The sequence below is a fragment of the Ooceraea biroi genome, chromosome 10 (genome assembly GCF_003672135.1).
Source record: "Ooceraea biroi isolate clonal line C1 chromosome 10, Obir_v5.4, whole genome shotgun sequence".
Taxonomy (NCBI): domain Eukaryota; kingdom Metazoa; phylum Arthropoda; class Insecta; order Hymenoptera; family Formicidae; genus Ooceraea; species Ooceraea biroi.
Window position 1 is genome coordinate 1,630,792 of NC_039515.1, and position 17,128 is coordinate 1,647,919.

The 17,128-nt window shown below is 40.7% G+C and overlaps 4 protein-coding genes across 8 annotated transcripts; 3 read left to right on the forward strand and 1 right to left on the reverse strand.

Moving 5' to 3' along the window:
• Positions 1–2,172: 2,172 nt before the first annotated feature.
• Positions 2,173–2,937, forward strand: LOC105274730 (DNA-directed RNA polymerases I, II, and III subunit RPABC5). Its single transcript, XM_011331083.3, has 2 exons — positions 2,173–2,367; positions 2,571–2,937. Exons 1-2 carry the CDS (start codon positions 2,273–2,275, stop codon positions 2,677–2,679), a joined length of 204 nt encoding a protein of 67 aa, XP_011329385.1. The 5' UTR covers positions 2,173–2,272; the 3' UTR covers positions 2,680–2,937.
• A 253-nt stretch (positions 2,938–3,190) lies between these two features.
• On the reverse strand, positions 3,191–16,680 carry LOC105274733 (proton-coupled amino acid transporter-like protein pathetic). 4 transcript variants are annotated; one of them, XM_011331088.3, is made up of 10 exons: positions 16,558–16,680; positions 11,751–12,295; positions 6,547–6,589; positions 6,298–6,386; positions 6,084–6,182; positions 5,714–5,864; positions 5,464–5,585; positions 4,812–5,360; positions 4,513–4,679; positions 3,191–4,413 (listed from the first exon to the last, which is right to left on the reverse strand). In XM_011331088.3, the coding sequence occupies exons 3-10, from the start codon at positions 6,547–6,549 to the stop codon at positions 4,172–4,174; spliced, it is 1,422 nt and encodes a 473-aa protein (XP_011329390.1). In that variant the 5' UTR covers positions 6,550–6,589; positions 11,751–12,295; positions 16,558–16,680; the 3' UTR covers positions 3,191–4,171. The 4 variants fall into 4 exon arrangements, with proteins under 4 accessions (XP_011329390.1, XP_011329391.1, XP_011329392.1 ...); XM_011331089.3 differs by lacking the exon at positions 16,558–16,680 and adding an exon at positions 14,117–14,232; XM_011331090.3 differs by lacking the exon at positions 16,558–16,680 and adding an exon at positions 12,425–12,516.
• LOC105274732 lies at positions 12,535–15,570 on the forward strand. Of its 2 annotated transcripts, XM_011331085.3 has the most exons (3): positions 12,535–12,819; positions 14,289–14,982; positions 15,047–15,570. In XM_011331085.3, exons 1-3 carry the CDS (start codon positions 12,548–12,550, stop codon positions 15,455–15,457), a joined length of 1,377 nt encoding a protein of 458 aa, XP_011329387.2. In that variant the 5' UTR covers positions 12,535–12,547; the 3' UTR covers positions 15,458–15,570. The 2 variants fall into 2 exon arrangements, with proteins under 2 accessions (XP_011329387.2, XP_011329389.1); XM_011331087.3 differs by lacking the exon at positions 12,535–12,819 and having other exon boundaries at positions 14,099–14,982.
• On the forward strand, positions 15,709–17,058 carry LOC113562804. Its single transcript, XM_026973297.1, has 3 exons — positions 15,709–16,114; positions 16,189–16,402; positions 16,550–17,058. Exons 1-3 carry the CDS (start codon positions 15,986–15,988, stop codon positions 17,056–17,058), a joined length of 852 nt encoding a protein of 283 aa, XP_026829098.1. The 5' UTR covers positions 15,709–15,985.
• The last annotated feature ends 70 nt before the right edge of the window (positions 17,059–17,128 follow it).

Sequence of the window (17,128 nt, forward strand, 5' to 3'; positions counted from 1 at the left end):
TAAGATACAAAGTGAAGTATTGCGCATAATGGCGGACAGAACCAATCAGAAGTGGTCCAAAATGAAAGCGGGGATTCGAATGAAATGGTTTTAATAAAATGAAACAGTTATTTGCCAAATGGAAACAATTGTATTTATAAATGATGGATATCTCAAGGACAACAACATACGATTGAAAATAAACTGTTAAAATATAAAACAAAAACAAAACATCTTATAATAATATGTTAATAAAACATAGAACCTTATATTAATATGTTGCAAATGTGTTTAGTCTGCCTAGTTTGGTGTGTTTTTTACTTGAGTTATTAATTTTTATATCTTTATTCAATTTTCGTAAGCGCATACGTTCGTGTACGCACCAAACATGCAACAACCTCTTTTAGAAAACTATTATTTGTTTTCATGCATACAATTTGGGTCAATTTATCAAAAATTACACTAAAAATTTAAAATGCCGACCTGTGTTGTAAAGAATTGCAAAAATCGGACAGATGTTCTTTTTCAACAAAAAGTTAAATTTTACTCTTTTCCGAAAGATCCAGATGTAAGAATAAAGTGGTTAAAGGCTTGTCAGAGAGATAAAGATTGTACGATAAAACATGGTATGTAATGAAAGTACAATTCTAACCTATACTATATCTCGTTACGTTACTATATATATATTGTAATAATATAATTACTTAATACCATACCATGTTTTATCGTACAATCTTTATCTCTCTGACAAGCCTCTAACCACTTTATTCTTACATCTGGATCTTTCGGAAAAGAGTAAAATTTAACTTTTTGTTGAAAAAGAACATCTGTCCGATTTTTGCAATTCTTTACAACACAGGTCGGCATTTTGACAGTTCGGCACAGTTTGGACCACTTCTGATTGGTTGACACTGCGCATCCACCAGTTGCTTCACCTATATACTTACACCATGCATACATACATACGTGTTGCATATTTGAATTTCTTAACCATGATGCATGAATGTCTAGATATGCTCTGACCTAGGGATATATCACTCAATCTAGCAAGGAGAGCTTTATTTAAGGGGATCCTGGGGGTATATTACGTATCTCTTCACGGAGTGAAAATGCGAAAAGTGAGCAAATTCACTAGGTGTTGACCAATCAAATTATAAATATTCTAGTAAATTTGCTCATTTTTCACATTTTCACTCCGTGAAGAGATACGTAATAGACCCCCTGGAGCTGTTAGTGAACTTCTTCGCGATGGTGCTGCCATCGCACAATATTTGCACAATAAAATGCTTTTTACAAAAATTTGGCAATTTGTACGCACAAAATCGCTGTTGAGCGGTGTTTGGACACAATTAAGGAATATGAGGATGCTTTTCGAAGTGACTTTAGAAGCGTCATAAAAGAGAATTCTGTGTTCTCCTGTATTCTAACCTCTAATCCTAAAGGAAAACACAGAATTCTCTTTTATGACTCTTCTAAAGTCACTTCGAAAAGCATCCCCATATTCCTTAATTGTGTCCAACAATTAAACACACATTTAAAGACATTTTAAGACCTCGCAATATAAAGATCGGTCATTTTTACGTGAGATACTACCTATACAGGGTGTCCCAGACCTACCGTATCACCGGTTAATGGTAGATTCCTGAGGTGATTCTGAGACGAATATTCCTCTTGCAAAATGTCGAGGGTAACGTAGTTTCGGCGCTACGAAGGGTTGTAGTTATCTTATCCTTGTGTAGAATTTTCCCGCGTTCAGTGACGGTAGGTCGAAGGGTCCCGCGCATCGCGCACACTTCAATTTGATCTTAATTTTTCGCGGCTGTTCAAATTGAAGTATGAGCGATGCGCGAGACCCCTTCGACCCACCGTCACTGAACGCGGGAAAATTCTACACAAGGATAGGATAACTACAACCCTTCGTAGCGTCGAAACTACGCCACCCTCGACATTTTGTAAGAGGAACATTCGTCTCAGAATCACCTCAGGAATCTACCATTAACCGGTGATACGGTAGGTCTGGGACACCCTGTATTTTATTTTAAAAAATATATTTACCATAAGTACACACAAAAGATCTTTTATTTAATCCTTTTCTTATCCGAATCTTGTTTTTAATTCACTTAAATTATTCAAGATGGCGGACCCTTGTCACGCTCTCTTATTGGTCAGTAGAAATGTCTGCGCAGTAGCACACCTTGTACTTCCACCATGCATACGTACACCACTAGTTAGTCCTTTGGCGCCGAATTGTAATCGCGTCTGTATTGAGCCGCAAATTTTAAAAACTGTCAAAATGATTATCCCTGTACGGTGCTTCACTTGCGGAAAAGTGATTGGCAACAAATGGGAGGCTTACCTGGGACTTCTTCAGGCGGAATATACTGAAGGGTAATGTTTCCATGTTGTGATTTTCCTTTCTAACCTCAAACTGAGAAATTGCATTTGTTCATTTTTTGATCACTTCGCGTCGCGTTTTTTTAACTAATTTTTGTTAGTTAGTCATTTATCTGTTTCTCTCAGAATAATGTCTGTATTAAATTTGTATGGAGGAGAGGAAAATTAGAATAAGAGAAATGCTTTGCGCGTTACAGAGATGCCTTGGACGCTTTGGGCTTGAAGAGGTACTGCTGCCGTAGAATGCTGCTTGGGCACGTGGATCTTATTGAGAAACTACTTAATTATGCTCCACTAGAAAAATAACTCTTCCGATCTTTACCAATGGATTCGTATGTCGATATATTATAAAATATCAAATTTATCTAAGAAATCCATGTTTTAGTATAAATTTTAATGTTCTTAATATTTTTGTAATTAATATAATTTAAAGAAAGAAATGCTTTATCTTTATACCAACAAATCAATTATTATTTCTTTTAAAAATCTTTCAGTGACGATATGATTAAGTTATGACAACAATATTAATGTTTTGCATGAAATAAATAAAGGAAATTAAATTAAAGAACTAGAGCTTGTCTATCTTATAAAATGTAAAATTATTTATATTTAATTTCTTGGCCAATATATTGCATTACAAATTTTTTTCAAAAATAGCAAAAGTTCCACTTACATCAATAAAAATGGTTGTCTATACATAAAAAAGGAGGAGCAATGTACATATACAGCTCCTGTGTGTATCAGTTTCAAAAGTATATTTTAATGTTAATTTTAAATGCAATAAGTGTGTGTACGTGTGGCAGGAAGACTTTAGATGTATCTTGCTTGAGCAATATTTCTTCCATAGAGATTGCACGTATCCACTCCATATAAAAGTTTTTCTCTGAATGCATCACTTAATCCTTCACTCGCCTTTCTCGTGGAAAATATTCTTTTTACCAATACATCGAATTAGTACATTATAATATTGAACATTAAAATATTAACTGATACAACAATTGTGTACCAAGCATTTGTGAATTTAATAAAAATGTGCTTGGCACACGTTTCCATCAGAAATATCTTTCCGCGATATCACGGAAATAATTTCCATGCGCGGATACATTTAGACTCTTTTAAAATTATAATTTCATATAAATGCATAAAATCAAAACTGTTCTATCTTGTGGAATTAGGTATAGTGAGACATTTCGACAGTACAGAAATTATTTTCTAATAAACATTGCATTTTCTCCTTTCTCTCTCTCACAGGCATCCTTTCTCTCTCTCTATATATATCCGCATATCACGACTGCAATAATTCATTCAGTGCTTTGCAGCGGATTATCTCTCGCTGAGTGAATACTGTCAGTACTCGTAAATCTACGCGTGCTGTAACTTCTGACCTATACGTGTACAGCTGCATAGGATTTTGATAAAAAAATTTTATAATTTTCTACCTTTTGCTACATGATGCATAGGAACATAAAGTACACGCAAATTTTTATAATCGAAAATAAAGGTGCTAGAAGATCAGATCCGATGATCTGAGATTTAAATTAAATTTAACAATTTAAAAAGATTTCCGAATCTCGGGATTCAGATTCAGGAGAAATCTGTGCTAATATATACGGCTTAAACCATCGATCGCGTGCAGATGTTCGATAACACCCGCAAACGCGATATGTTTAATTCATTCCGATTCACACCGTTAACCGTACTGAGAGCCAAAAGCTAGGACATAATAGAAAATTCAAATTTTATACCTACTGAATTATTTACACTAAGTAAAAAAAAAGAAAACGAATATTTCTCCCTATCACTTGTATAATTTTATAATGTCTATTATGGCACTGCGCGATCCAAATATCAGCGCCATTATACCTATCACGCATATAATTACATTCTTCAGAGCCACCCAATTTCCTGGTCCAAAGCCGACGTCCCAGTAAGTCACAGTCTCGATGAAAACTGGGATGAGGAGACCCAATATGGAAAAGCAAAATGCACCGATCAGGCCGATGAACGGTTCGATCGTCGGTACTGCGACGGCGAGAAGAACTGCAAGACACACAATGTTCTCGTGTAATAGATATATTGTGAAATTATACATTACTAGTAGGATATTTCTTAGCGTGAAACAAAATCGCTCAAACGTACCTGCGCCAGATACCAGCACGGTCCTCATGATGTAGTTAGCCAGCAGCGGCCTTTTAGTGAAGTAATTCTTCAAACCGCTCCATCCGATATCGAGACACACGTAGAACTGCAGACCGAAAGTGCAGAATACGGCTAGGGCAATCAGTATCTTCACGACTTGCGCCGGGCTATGAAAAAAAGAAAAAAGAATCATGAGAAAGATAAACATCTCAGCGGTGAACATCTGTTTAAATATAGAACATTGAATTGCATTAGAATTGCTGCAAAAAGCAATTGATTTTCTGAGATCAAGTGCTTACATTTCTTCCGTCGGCAGATTCAACGTGATACTACCGAGTGTCGCGTTCTGATACTTGGCATATCCGAGGAATCCAAGGAAAATATATATGAGCGTGACGCCAGACATTCCCTTGTTGAGTACTCCACAGATACCCGTGAAGTGTTGCGGCGTCTTCATGCTGTTCTCTAGCGGCATCACCACGCCGATCGCTTCCATGGCGAAGATGGTGATGCTGAAGAACTGCGGGAAATTCTCGATTGGTGCTACTAGAGGCACTTCGTTCAGCGGCGGCATATCCCAGACGAGATAGTAAAACGTTATTCCCAATCCCGTTCCCATGAAGATGTTCGCTACCATTGAGACTGGCGCGAGATACTTCAAGTCTGGTACCCAGCTGAGCAGAATCAGCGGTACCAGCAAGTAGGCAGTGAGCAGTCGGAGGTTAAATTCGCCAGCATCGGCGTCCTGATAGTGCTCGATGATTTGCTTGATGTTGGCCGCTACGATTACCGCGTACACGCTGCACGTGCCGAAATACGTAGCGAACAGGCTGACTTGGATAAGATATCTAATGAGACAAGGTAGATTTATGCGTTAATTGGAAGAATTACTTTGAGAAAAGGAATCAATTATATTTAAGAATCAAAGTTAAGTGGAAAGGAAATTAATACCTGGAAGGTTTTGCAAACTTCCTTGCCCATTGAGGTCCGATGCTGAAAGCAGTCTCGGCTACCTCGGCGAATCCCATTTCCGTCTTTCGAGTTTTGTAGTAAAGTACATGTGCGCATTTGACCTGAAAGAACGAAATCAACATTGCTCGATTACATACAGCATTCAAAATCTCTTATCAGAGCTAAGCTACTTCGGCCATGTATATCGCTGCGATATGAAGAAGAATTTTATCTCCGAGAATGTACTCACCAAAATGTATGCACAATGTGTGCACACAAACGCGACGAGTATCGTGGCGAAGATACCCAGCAACAATCCGGAATTTTTGAAAGCGATCGGCATAGCCAATATACCAGTGCCAAGGGACGCCTTTAATAAGTGCGTCAATGTGTCGCAATCCCTGCGAACATCATTTCAATTTTCCATTAAACTTATTATCATATTATAGCCATTAACGTATCACAACCATTAAATTTATTATCGTATAATTAATTTACAGCGCGACTATTATTTTATAAAATATATTTAAAAATTATTAGATATGTTTAAGTGATACAGTGAAAAAGAACAACTAAAATCGATCTACGCTATGATTATTATTAAAACAGAACATCCTTACGTTGTTGGATTATCAACTTTGCGTTCCGCAAACGGATCGAAGCTCTTCTCATCACCCAGTCCAGTCTCAACGTCGCGTGGTGCGACTTGTACTTTATATCTGGAATACAAATGAAAGGCGTTACCAGCAATTCGTCATTTGCATAGCTCCACGTTATAACGCGTTATAACGCGTGCTTTCGATCAATTGTTTGCAAATGAAATCAGTATCTTACTTGGCTGAGAGAACGCCATCCTTGAGATTCGATCCATCCTGAGGGAGGAAAGTATCCAACTCCGTCGGCGCTTTATCACTTTCGTTGGTCTGAAACAGGGCAAGATAAAGTGTAAATTACAATGCGTTTCATTGCAATTCATCGCAGCACAACGCGAACGAGTCGCAAATGATAATTGTGACGCGGATAGTGTGCAATAATAAAAGCATGCAAATAACAAACGACTCATACGATTAGATTTAAGCTTACCATGTTGGCCCCCGTTTGTTGATACGTTATCTGCACACGTCACCTGAAAAAATATAAAAAAACAAGTTAAGTCAAACCATTTTATCGTATTATATTCCACGAAGAAGCATGTATAAACGCATTCAAGCAACTTCAGGAAATCTTATGATTACAGGGATTACAGAAATCTCTATGTTCCATTTATAACTTATCTTTTGTTATGTTCTGATATTGCATCACGGTTTTGATAAATCGATAAGCAAAGTTGCCTCGATAGTTGCGCAAAAACGCCGTTTTATTACATAAATCGTTATCTACTGAGAATGACTTTCGACTTTGGAACTTTCAGTGCCTCATCCTCTGTGATGTAAAAGCGAGATGCAACAAAAATAAAAACGAGATAACTCCGCGGATCTGCAATTCGACAATATCGTTTGTCTGTCGCTTTTGACAAGTGAATGCCACGAGAGCGAAGTGAAGTGAAAACTTGTTATGCAAAGCTGCCGCGATTTATTTCAATCTCGCGTTCCCGCAGGTTGACACGCTCAATTGCCAGGCTTTACTATAAGTAACAGGTTGGCTACAAACTGCTGTCGTATTTTGGAAATTACTGCGATTATTATATTGTCATGCCATTACCATCATGATAAGTTTTTAGAAAGTAGCAGAAATAAGACACTGCTGCAAAAAACGTCGTTACTTGTACGGTCTCGTGCGTGTCTAACAGTCTGAGGAAATCTAAATAACAATCTGCATGATATCCTTCTGCTCCAGTGTCATTTATATCTGCTTCGTGACACTTATGACAGCCGGGTTACGGTGTTAACGCGCCTGGATCGCCTTACGTCAAGCAATTCAATCATCGCTGGACGAGATTTCATTATGCATACAGCTCACCGCGAAGCAAAAGAACGTTAACTTTTGTAACTTCCGGGTTCGCGAACTCTGCCTCTATCGAGCAAAACAGACAATCGCGCGCTTCTGCGGGCGTAGATAAATGCGACAATCCGGTACTCGGAAGGCCTCAGCGAAACAAAGAGCAGAAATGTTGCAAGGAAGTATGTTACATGCCATTGTGTGAGTTTGACACAGCCTTTTTCCTCATTTGCCTCTCGTGTTCCAAAATTGGTCCTGTAGTCAGCTTCTTGCTTCGAATTACAGTTATTGACTGTCTACCCATAGTGAGCACCGCGGTCGACAATACCGGGAAAAAAAATCTTCTCCACAAGTTTGAAAAGTTCAAATGTCACATCTCTAGGAAGTACAAGTCGCAGGATAATAACCTGTTATGAATATTCGCATAGACTTAAAAGCACTGTTAAAAACAAGACTCGAGTTATACGTATAAGTACCTTCGCATGTTCAACATGCTGAATGTTGCACTTGTACAAACGTATTTCACTGTATCTACGTATTAGTCATATCTATTCCTCAGTCATCAATATTCAATGATTAAAATGTTGAATTACTGGACGACACGAGCAGATAGCGGAGTGAAGCGCAAAATTTAAAAGAGCCGTGGAGGATTTGTGGTAGGAAGTACAAAGTTCTCATTGCTTTTGAAGCAGTGACGATGATCAGCGAGGCTGATCCTTCCTGCTGAGATTGCGTCTACCGCGAGATATCCGTGATCCGCCTGCTTGTAATTTGAACTCACGCGGACGATAGCGCTTGCATGTGCTGATGATGATGACGACGACGACGCGACTGCTGATTACGACAGTGGCTTTCAGCTGTCGCGCTGTGTAATGACGAACTAGTATTTGGGGGGGGGGGGGGGGTAAAAATAGCGACGGGGATGAACGGCTCATTAACCGCCGACTAAGCGGGTCCTCCGAATGCTCTATTTCGAAAGTCGCCACGAGGCACGAAGCAGACGGTCGAAGACGTTGACTTCTTCCACGCGCCCGGGTGACTCGATGGATATCGACGTCTAGTAATTGACGTGGAAACAAGTCTATTTGCCTCGACGCTATTTTCGGTGCCAAGTGCACACACGCCCATCGCTTTACACGCGTTTTCGATTACCAAATGTAATTGACGTAGGCATGTACTATCTGCTTACGCTATTGCTTACAAACAGCGCCTGAGAGAGAGGGAAAGGAAGGGAGATCATATTCCAACGCAATCGACTACACGCAATTGACGCGTTGTTATTACATGAAGTGGCGTTTCATTTTTTTTTCTTTTTAATATACGCGTTTGTCATGCTTGTAGCGTCAGTCGCACACTTAGATCCACGAGTTAATCGGACCCCGAAGAGATAATCGATCGCGAAAAACGTCCTTGGCCTTTCGTGACGCGAGAGGAATAGAAAGCCTCCAGGTATGTTGTAGGACGAGGTTCACGATCCGCGTTGGGTCTGATCGCGTACGTTTCACCGGCAAACTATTGGAAAATCAGATACCAGATATTTGCTTTATTTATCTTACAAGAATATCGAAAAAAGGTACTTATCATTTGACGGGACGATCGAATGAAGCGGGGAGTCACGAGAATGAAATTACTTGATTAACAATAAATGGTTCGCCGTAAGGAACTTGCTCAATTAACGTGTCAGTAATGTTCGTTTAATCGTCGCGGCAATTGACAGATACAGGTCATTAAACGTAGCCCTTAACGCCCCCTTAATTGCAACTAATCTTGCGACCTGGCCACTTTCCAAGATAACAGATCGTATTTTTAAAAATAACAATATGCATTTTTAAAAACAAGCTGAATTTACTCGCGAAATTACTTTCTCACGGAGTCTTCGTGGAAGCTGAGGCTTTGAATGAAGCGAATGAAACTTTTACTCTGCTTTACATACGTGCATAGCATAACCGCGAGAAATATGACGCTCCGTTACGTAAAACCGCAAAAAAACCTAAGGACATATTTATCGCGTGCTACTGCCATACGCGTGTGTGTTCACGTCACGCAACATTGACTACCTTAAATGAAAGTTAGCAAATGTTATGTATGATTAATCGTTTGTATAATTAAACGCTTTTAATTGAGAAATTTACGTTTGAGATAAAACGCGAAGTATTTCTCATACACATTTCAAGCGATAGGGAGAGAGAAAAAATTAAAGTAGGATAAATTTATTTATAAATGAGGTTTTTTCGTAATCGTGGTGCAAACAAAAAAATAATTCTTTATCTACATTATCTGCAATTCTTTATGAGCATGGCGCACGATGTTTAACATTGACGCAATAATCGAAAACGAAACGTATATCAAGTACAGAATGTCCAGCGAACTGAGTTATTTGGTGATTGATAATTCTGTCGAAGCGCAATGGTTCGTGAGTAAAATATCATTGAGTAAACGTGAGATCACATAGCGATTATCTATTCAGCTTATCAGAAGTTACCATTTCTTACAGTTGTAGTCAACTGTAGAGAGAGAGAGAGAGAGAGAGAGAGAGCGCCGTTTTCGATTTTAATATTTATTATGACGAGTGACGGTAAACGGATCGGGAAACTGGATGGTACAGCGAGAAAAAAAATTGGGCTATTGCTTAGATTAGAAACAATAGGTCATGATCAGATCAAGATATTCAGGCTTTATATAATTGATCGATTGTTGTCACATGAAGGGAAGTTTGTAAGTGACAACCGGTATTATATAAAACCGGTTTTTGCAATGAGTATTGATGAAGTGCTAAATCATCATTCTTGCTTAGCCAGTCATCCTTCATCATAAAATAGAATTTACTTTTATGAGATATCTCCTCGGAAATCGTGAGGAACGCATTTCTCAGGACGCGTAAGAAGAACTCGGAAGACAACATAAGACGCCTAGGGATATGCTAAAGATACCTGAGTACTGCTAAATATACCCAACATTGAAGAAGTGCCGACATCATGACACGTGCCGACATTTGTAAGGTAAAAAAGGCCAAATTACGCAAAAGTGCATGCGGGATATTGGCACGGTATGAAATTCGCGGCTTCTTGGCGCCAGCAAAATGGCACGGAATCGCGGAAAAATTCTAGAATCGCGAGACATTTCAATTAGCAATTTTAACGTATCCTTGAATCACGGTAGTCGTCCAGAACAGTGTGATATTTCACACGTTAGGGAGTCCACTGATGCGCTGACAACAACGAAGTGTCGGAATATTCATTCAAGAAATTAACACGGAAAAATCGATATGATTTACATTTCGAGTAAAAGTGAAAATGCACTTTTACAGCGTAAATCTCGTAAAGTGGGTTTTGACGGACGCGGGAACCGTTGAACTAGTCGCTACCTGCTGCGGATTGTCTGGCTTCAAAACGTGTTATTACCTGACCACAAAAGTCGTTTTTCCGTAACGGTACGTCAGTACGCTGCTCACAGCTTGAGTTGCAGCTGTATTTCTGTTTATATTATGCTTCAAAATAAATTTACTTAATTTTTTTCCTTCCCAATGATGACAAAGTCGTCTTTTTCCACATGGAAAAGGTGCACGCCAACGACTGCGGACGCACGTCCGAAATATCGGCAAGCAGTTACATCATGCGAATGTACTCTGCTGTGCGATAAAGACGCCATGGCCATACAAGTCGCGCCTACGCGACTCCACGTGGGTTCTTTCACGAAACAGTTGCTTCGCTTAGGCTAAAGTCTGGTTATATGTGGCGTTTTGGTGGCACGGTCACGGGAAATAATATGTACAAATAAATTAATCAACGATACTCGAGTTAATCGATACTTAATTGATGCGATTATATAACAATAGTGATATCGGTGATAACGGTAATTATGTACAGTGTTGTAGGAATAATAATATGCGAACGATTATACATATCACATAATGCAATATTGTAAAATCAGCGACGAAGCAATGAAAAATGAGGGAATAAAATTTTATCTAACAAAGACGTATGACGTGTCACGATTCCTACAACAATTCATCAATTTTCGTTACTTTAGACTTTCACTTGCTCCGATTATTTTTAGCTCTCCCGCGTTCGCTGACTCGCATTCACATTACCACAAAAGTATGCTTTTTCCCCGGAGCGTTCGTGCTTGAGAATATTCACCTTTTTGTTCTTCGCGTGTACATGCGATTTTCCGCGTCGCTTTTCGAATTTCGAATTTTCCACTTTTCTCGGTGTGACGGTGCACATGGATGAATGATCATCCTGAAATATTGCGATGGCGCGGGAGAACTCTCCCTTCCTATACTCATGACAATGCCACGAGGCAGGTAAGAGTCGGAGGGATCGATGAAAAGAACGGCGAGGGCTCACCTGTCGAGTCACCGCGGTATGATTGTTGCTTTCTTGCTGCGCGTCCTTCCAGAAAACTTCCAAAATAAAAAGGAAAATTCGTCGGCAGTTACTTCATTCCCGAGTTTCGATCTCTCCCAAACGATCGGCGGGAATTTCGGAGCACGCCGTTCTCCCGCGATGTTCACGTAAGCGTCGTATACCGCTCGAGGGACCGTCGCCAACTGCCGTCTCGGCGGCTATTTCGTGGCTTTCTATTTCGTGTGGCTTTCCGCCGCCACGCCACGCCGTCGTTTCCACCACGGCGTGGTCTCTTCGCCGCTGCCGTCTTCCGAGCTTCACTGCAGAGGTCGTCGCTCGACCAGTACCGCTTTCCGCTTACTATGTGCTCCTGCGGGTTCCATCGTGAGCGACAGCGGAATTCGCTGTTTCATCGAGAATTTCCAGAGCCGCGTTGCTCGCGGGTGCTCCTCGAGTGCTCCGAGATGCGTCTCCGAATCGACGAATTTGCGGCATTTTTTATTTTCAGTCTGCTTCAGAAGCATTCTCTTCCGCTTCGCTGTGTCCTGAAAAGAGCAAAGTTTCTGTTCTCACTGCACAGCTCTGGAATCGCGTAAGTTGCCGCGGCACGCGAGAAAGAGAAAAAAAGGAAATACGTGAACTTGGAGGCGACTTTTCACGGCGTCGTCCCTCACCTAAATCCGTATTGCGCGGTGACGAGCCAGAAATGGCGGCTGCGCGAAGGCGTCTAACAATAAGTCTCTGGCCTGCGGCGCCCGGAGTGGGCTCGCGGGTCGGACGGACGCGGCGGAAAACGCATGATGAAATTCGGCAGACCGATGTCACGACTGCTCGGCCTCGCGCGTAACGTCGTCGTCGTTACGCGTGCCATGAGTTATTCATTATCGCGTGCGCGTCGAGCACGTGATTCCCGCTATCGCTATCGTCGACGTATAATCGATATCTTGCATGTATTATGCAAATACTCGACGAGGGGGCCTCTTTTGAATGGAACCTTTCTTAGAAGCCTGTTAGGCCATTCGACACACACTTTATTTTATGACTCTACCCAGCAAACACAAAGTAACAGGTAATATCAGGGATACGTCCTTTTAAGTTCGCGCGCTCGATATCGATAAGAAATTATAACGGAAAGTTTCGCGAGACAGTCTCTCGTCGGAGTGACTTCGAGGGAGACTTTTCGTGGCACCGAGTGGCGAGAGGTCCCGTTATAGCTTCAAGGTCGCGTGATGGACGTCTTGGCTAACTATGCATTTCTTTGCCGGACTTGATAGCCGTCTGGAGTATTAATTGGTCCTCATTTACCGCAATTTTGTCCAATCGAACTGCGTTCGCATAAATAATCGGATGGGATGCGCGAACAGACATCACGTAAGATGATCATAAGCGTGTTCACGTGTGCGTGCGCAAATGATCGCACGACGGAAAGATGACCGAATGATCTATAAATTATCCGGTTTTACGTGAGAACGTGAATTACCTGAAATTAAATATCCGGAACGTTATACCGTTTAAAAGAGCGCACGCGCGCGCGCACCGGCGTGCGACACCATTTTCGCTATTGCAGCAGAAAAGACGCCGTGAAACCACGTTCTACATTACGAAGAAATAAGCTTATCGTGTGTAAATTGAGCGAGGAACGACACAGTCTGTTGCGATATGTGAAAATATTTATAATCGTATAGGCGTGCATTATTCATTAGAGATTTTTCAAACCTAAGAAAAACGCATAAACCTCAAAGATCTGAGTTGTCCCAGATCCAGAATTCGTTTTTCTGAAAGTACAGAGAATCGAAATATCCAGAGAGCTTTAAGAATATATATAAACGCAATCTTAATGTCTATACTTATAATTCTATTGATGTTGCATCATCTTCTTGTAACCTATTTTTGCATTGTTCTCTCCTGAATATACTATTCTATGCAGTAATAGCGGCTAAATTGATACGATTTCTTCTAATTTATATTTTTTGTCTTATGTGTTATATCTTATCAATCTTTTGAATTAAACGAATAGACTTGAATAGACTCGGGGTTTGAACTTTGATAGAAAAACAGTAACGCTGCGCAACGTATCTATCGGATTATTAGCCAAGCACGGCTGTCAAGTTGTCAATATTACCGATAACCTTCCGAGATATTCTTAAATTTCCGGGATATTAAAAATCCATCTCTAGTAAATTTCTGTGTTTTACATTGATCCAGCCAATTTCCCAAACTAATTAATTGACCATTCCATAATCAACTAAAAAATTATTCATGTGCCTCATATGTTTCTCAAGAGTCTCGCAGTTAACAAATCATTATTTAACAAATATACAACTGATCATGTAGGGTTATTTATCGTGAAAAATTCCAAGTAATACCAGTCATGTCGGCTAATCATGTAGAACCACCGCCAAGCGCGTACGGCAAGCATGAAGAAATCCTTTCGGATAGCTGCAAGGAGTACTATTTATTCTTGCTTGAGTTCTTCGTAAAGCGAGTGACGGGCAATCGGCTGGCCAAGTTGAATCAGATGTTTTTTGTCCCGACAAGCGTCCACTTTAGCTTCCTCGACTTCACGGACGAAGATGATCTCCAGGTGACCCCAGTGGATCCACTTTTTCAACCGCAAGCGGGTATCGCCAATGGTATCGAAGTCTTCAATTCCGGTAAATCAGTGCTGTTCGCCGTCAACCATGACACGGCATTGGATCGCAAGACGAAGATGATCTTGAAGATCACCGTGAAGAAACGGATGCCGGACTGTATCAAACCCGATGTTCTGGTAGGCACTAGCGAGCTCAACCTATCTCACGAGTACGCAGCGCTAAGGATAGAGACGCTGCAGTACTGGAAGAAGGGTATCACGATATCCAAAGTATTCGATAATAACCTGGTGTTGCTACATAACGGAAGAGCATCAGCCAACATAGACGTGTACGTGAAGATATCCGGCTATGGGCAAACGATCGTCACGGAGTTTGATGCGCCGATGATGAGGGATCCATCGACGTTCATTTTCGGCGCCGGGGAGATCGACCGGACTTTGTCGTACAAGTGTCGCAAAGTGGACCCCTACACCGTCGATCTCACCAAGGATTCCAGCAAGGATCTTCGAGATCCAAAGACTTGTTCCATATGCATACCGGAGCGGCAGCTTTGTATACCATGTGAAAAACTAGGAGCCGTTCAAGAGAGAGATGAGAAAACGTACAGACGGGAGGATAAGAGAAAGTTAAGGGATACGGTATGCGTTCGAAAGAAGAAATAACTTGTTGATTATGTAGTCTAAGTTTAGACATGATTTTCAGCCGTCAAAGGACCAGATTCGATGCAGATCAGGTGAACGCCATTCGTCTGAGCTATGTGGGAAGCCAGTGGTTCTCAAGGTGTCTGGCCTCTTCGACAACGGCGACAATGGGAAGAAGCCTACTGTGACGGTCACTGATGAGGCCGCCGCGAGGAATCTGGGTGATCCAACTGATCCCGATTACGATATCTTCGTCCTGAGAATTGGCAAGAAGGGTCTTGTCGGTGCTGACGAGAAGTCTGACATACAATTGGAGATGAAGACGCCGAAGGGGCCCGAAAGAAGACCGCCGATCAGATACGAGACACGGGATATGCAGACGGAGCTCGACAAAGTAGAGCCACCGAAAGAAAAGAAAAAGAAGAAGAAAAAAAATGATCATAGACGCATTGCGCTTAAGATGGAAAGTTGATGAAAATTGATATATTTTTGAAAACATTATTTCATGATGATGGTTTACTATTGTCTATTTTGCATTCTGAAATCGCTATTTGTAATAAATAAACATGTACCCTTTATTTAATGGCAATTAAATTTTTTACGTTATAAATACATTGCATTGCCCATATATGAATATAATTAAACTCTTCTATTCTATTGTATTTTTTCGTAATATGTAAAACGAGTAAATTCTATAAGATTAGATAACCATAATTGAATCCTCCTGTATGCCAAGATAGCGCTGCAGTCGATAAGATTGTATAAATGTCAACTCAAAATTCATTTTATCATCGATGACATTCTAAATTATTTGGAGTAATAGACAACAAGTTAACAAAAAAATTACAGCGTGCAATGCACAATTAGTACATATATAATAAAAATTATGAATTTCATATTAAAATTTAAGAGAGACAAGTAAAGTAAAATAAAAATAGATTGAACAATAAGCACCGCAAGATATTAACCTAAATTAATCCTTCAATTAAATTGACACAAAATGAACGATAACAAAATAGAAGACATGCAATTATTTCTGATGGAATTTTTAATCGATACAGTCAATATTCCCTCGGTACGGGCGATTCAGAAGGAAGTGCTACCAGTCAGAACATGCGTCTCTTTTCGAGTGAGTTCATATACTTGCTAATCCATTTACCAATCTAGGAATTGGAGTTAATATCGTTGTATTAATTATCCTAGATACTGGATCTGGATCCTGTCAATATTTATCAAGAAACGCCAACGGAAGCTTGCGCCTGCACCGACAATAAATTGCAAATTTTTAAAAAGGGCAAGTCCTGTCTGTTCGCCCTTTCAAGCATCGTTCTGCAGAAACCCTTGCACAGCTTTCCCGTGACAATGTCCGTCTACAAGGAACTACCGCCGGGAGTCTTGCCGGACGTGATGCTAATCGGTTTTTTTCATTTTTATAAACGCTTGCTTTATTTTGTCATTTTGTCATTCCAATGTTCTTATTAGATCTTTAGATAATCTAGGATATTAGAGTTATATCTCCGAGTATTATTATTAAAATCATAAATATGCGTTCCTCGATATTCAGGCACTCACCAGATTCAAATGCGCGACCTCATAAATACGCTGCTGATGCGGCAGATTTTCCGAATGGTTCACACGTGGAGAACGATGAAGGACACCTTCAGAATTACCACGGCGACGGGACAGTGCGTGGGCGAAGTTACCGTATTCATCCGTGTTTCGTGCTTCGGCAAGAAAATTGTCACGCAATTCCAGATCCCACGCAGTGGGAAGCCTTACCTCTTCAAAGGCGTCGACGATTATACCGTGTTTCAGTGCAAGAGAATCACTTCCGCTTTGACCAAAGAGAGGATTGAGTGCGCGTGCGCTCCCAAGAAGATCAACGACGGCAGCGGTGAGGCTGCGGGAATCTGTTGTCCTGTTACGCCCGATAAACGACGAGAGGAACGAGCGAAGGATGTCTACAAGGATAAGTGTCCGCCGTGCTGTCGCGGCACGCAGGAGCCTCCCAAGCCCAAGGAAATTATCAAAAAGTGCGGCTGCGTTGTCAGAGAGGATTGCCCTCACTTGTAGATTCGCACCTGGCCACAAATATTAAACATTAATAAAATGGAATTGAAAAACACTCCTGAAGATCGACAGG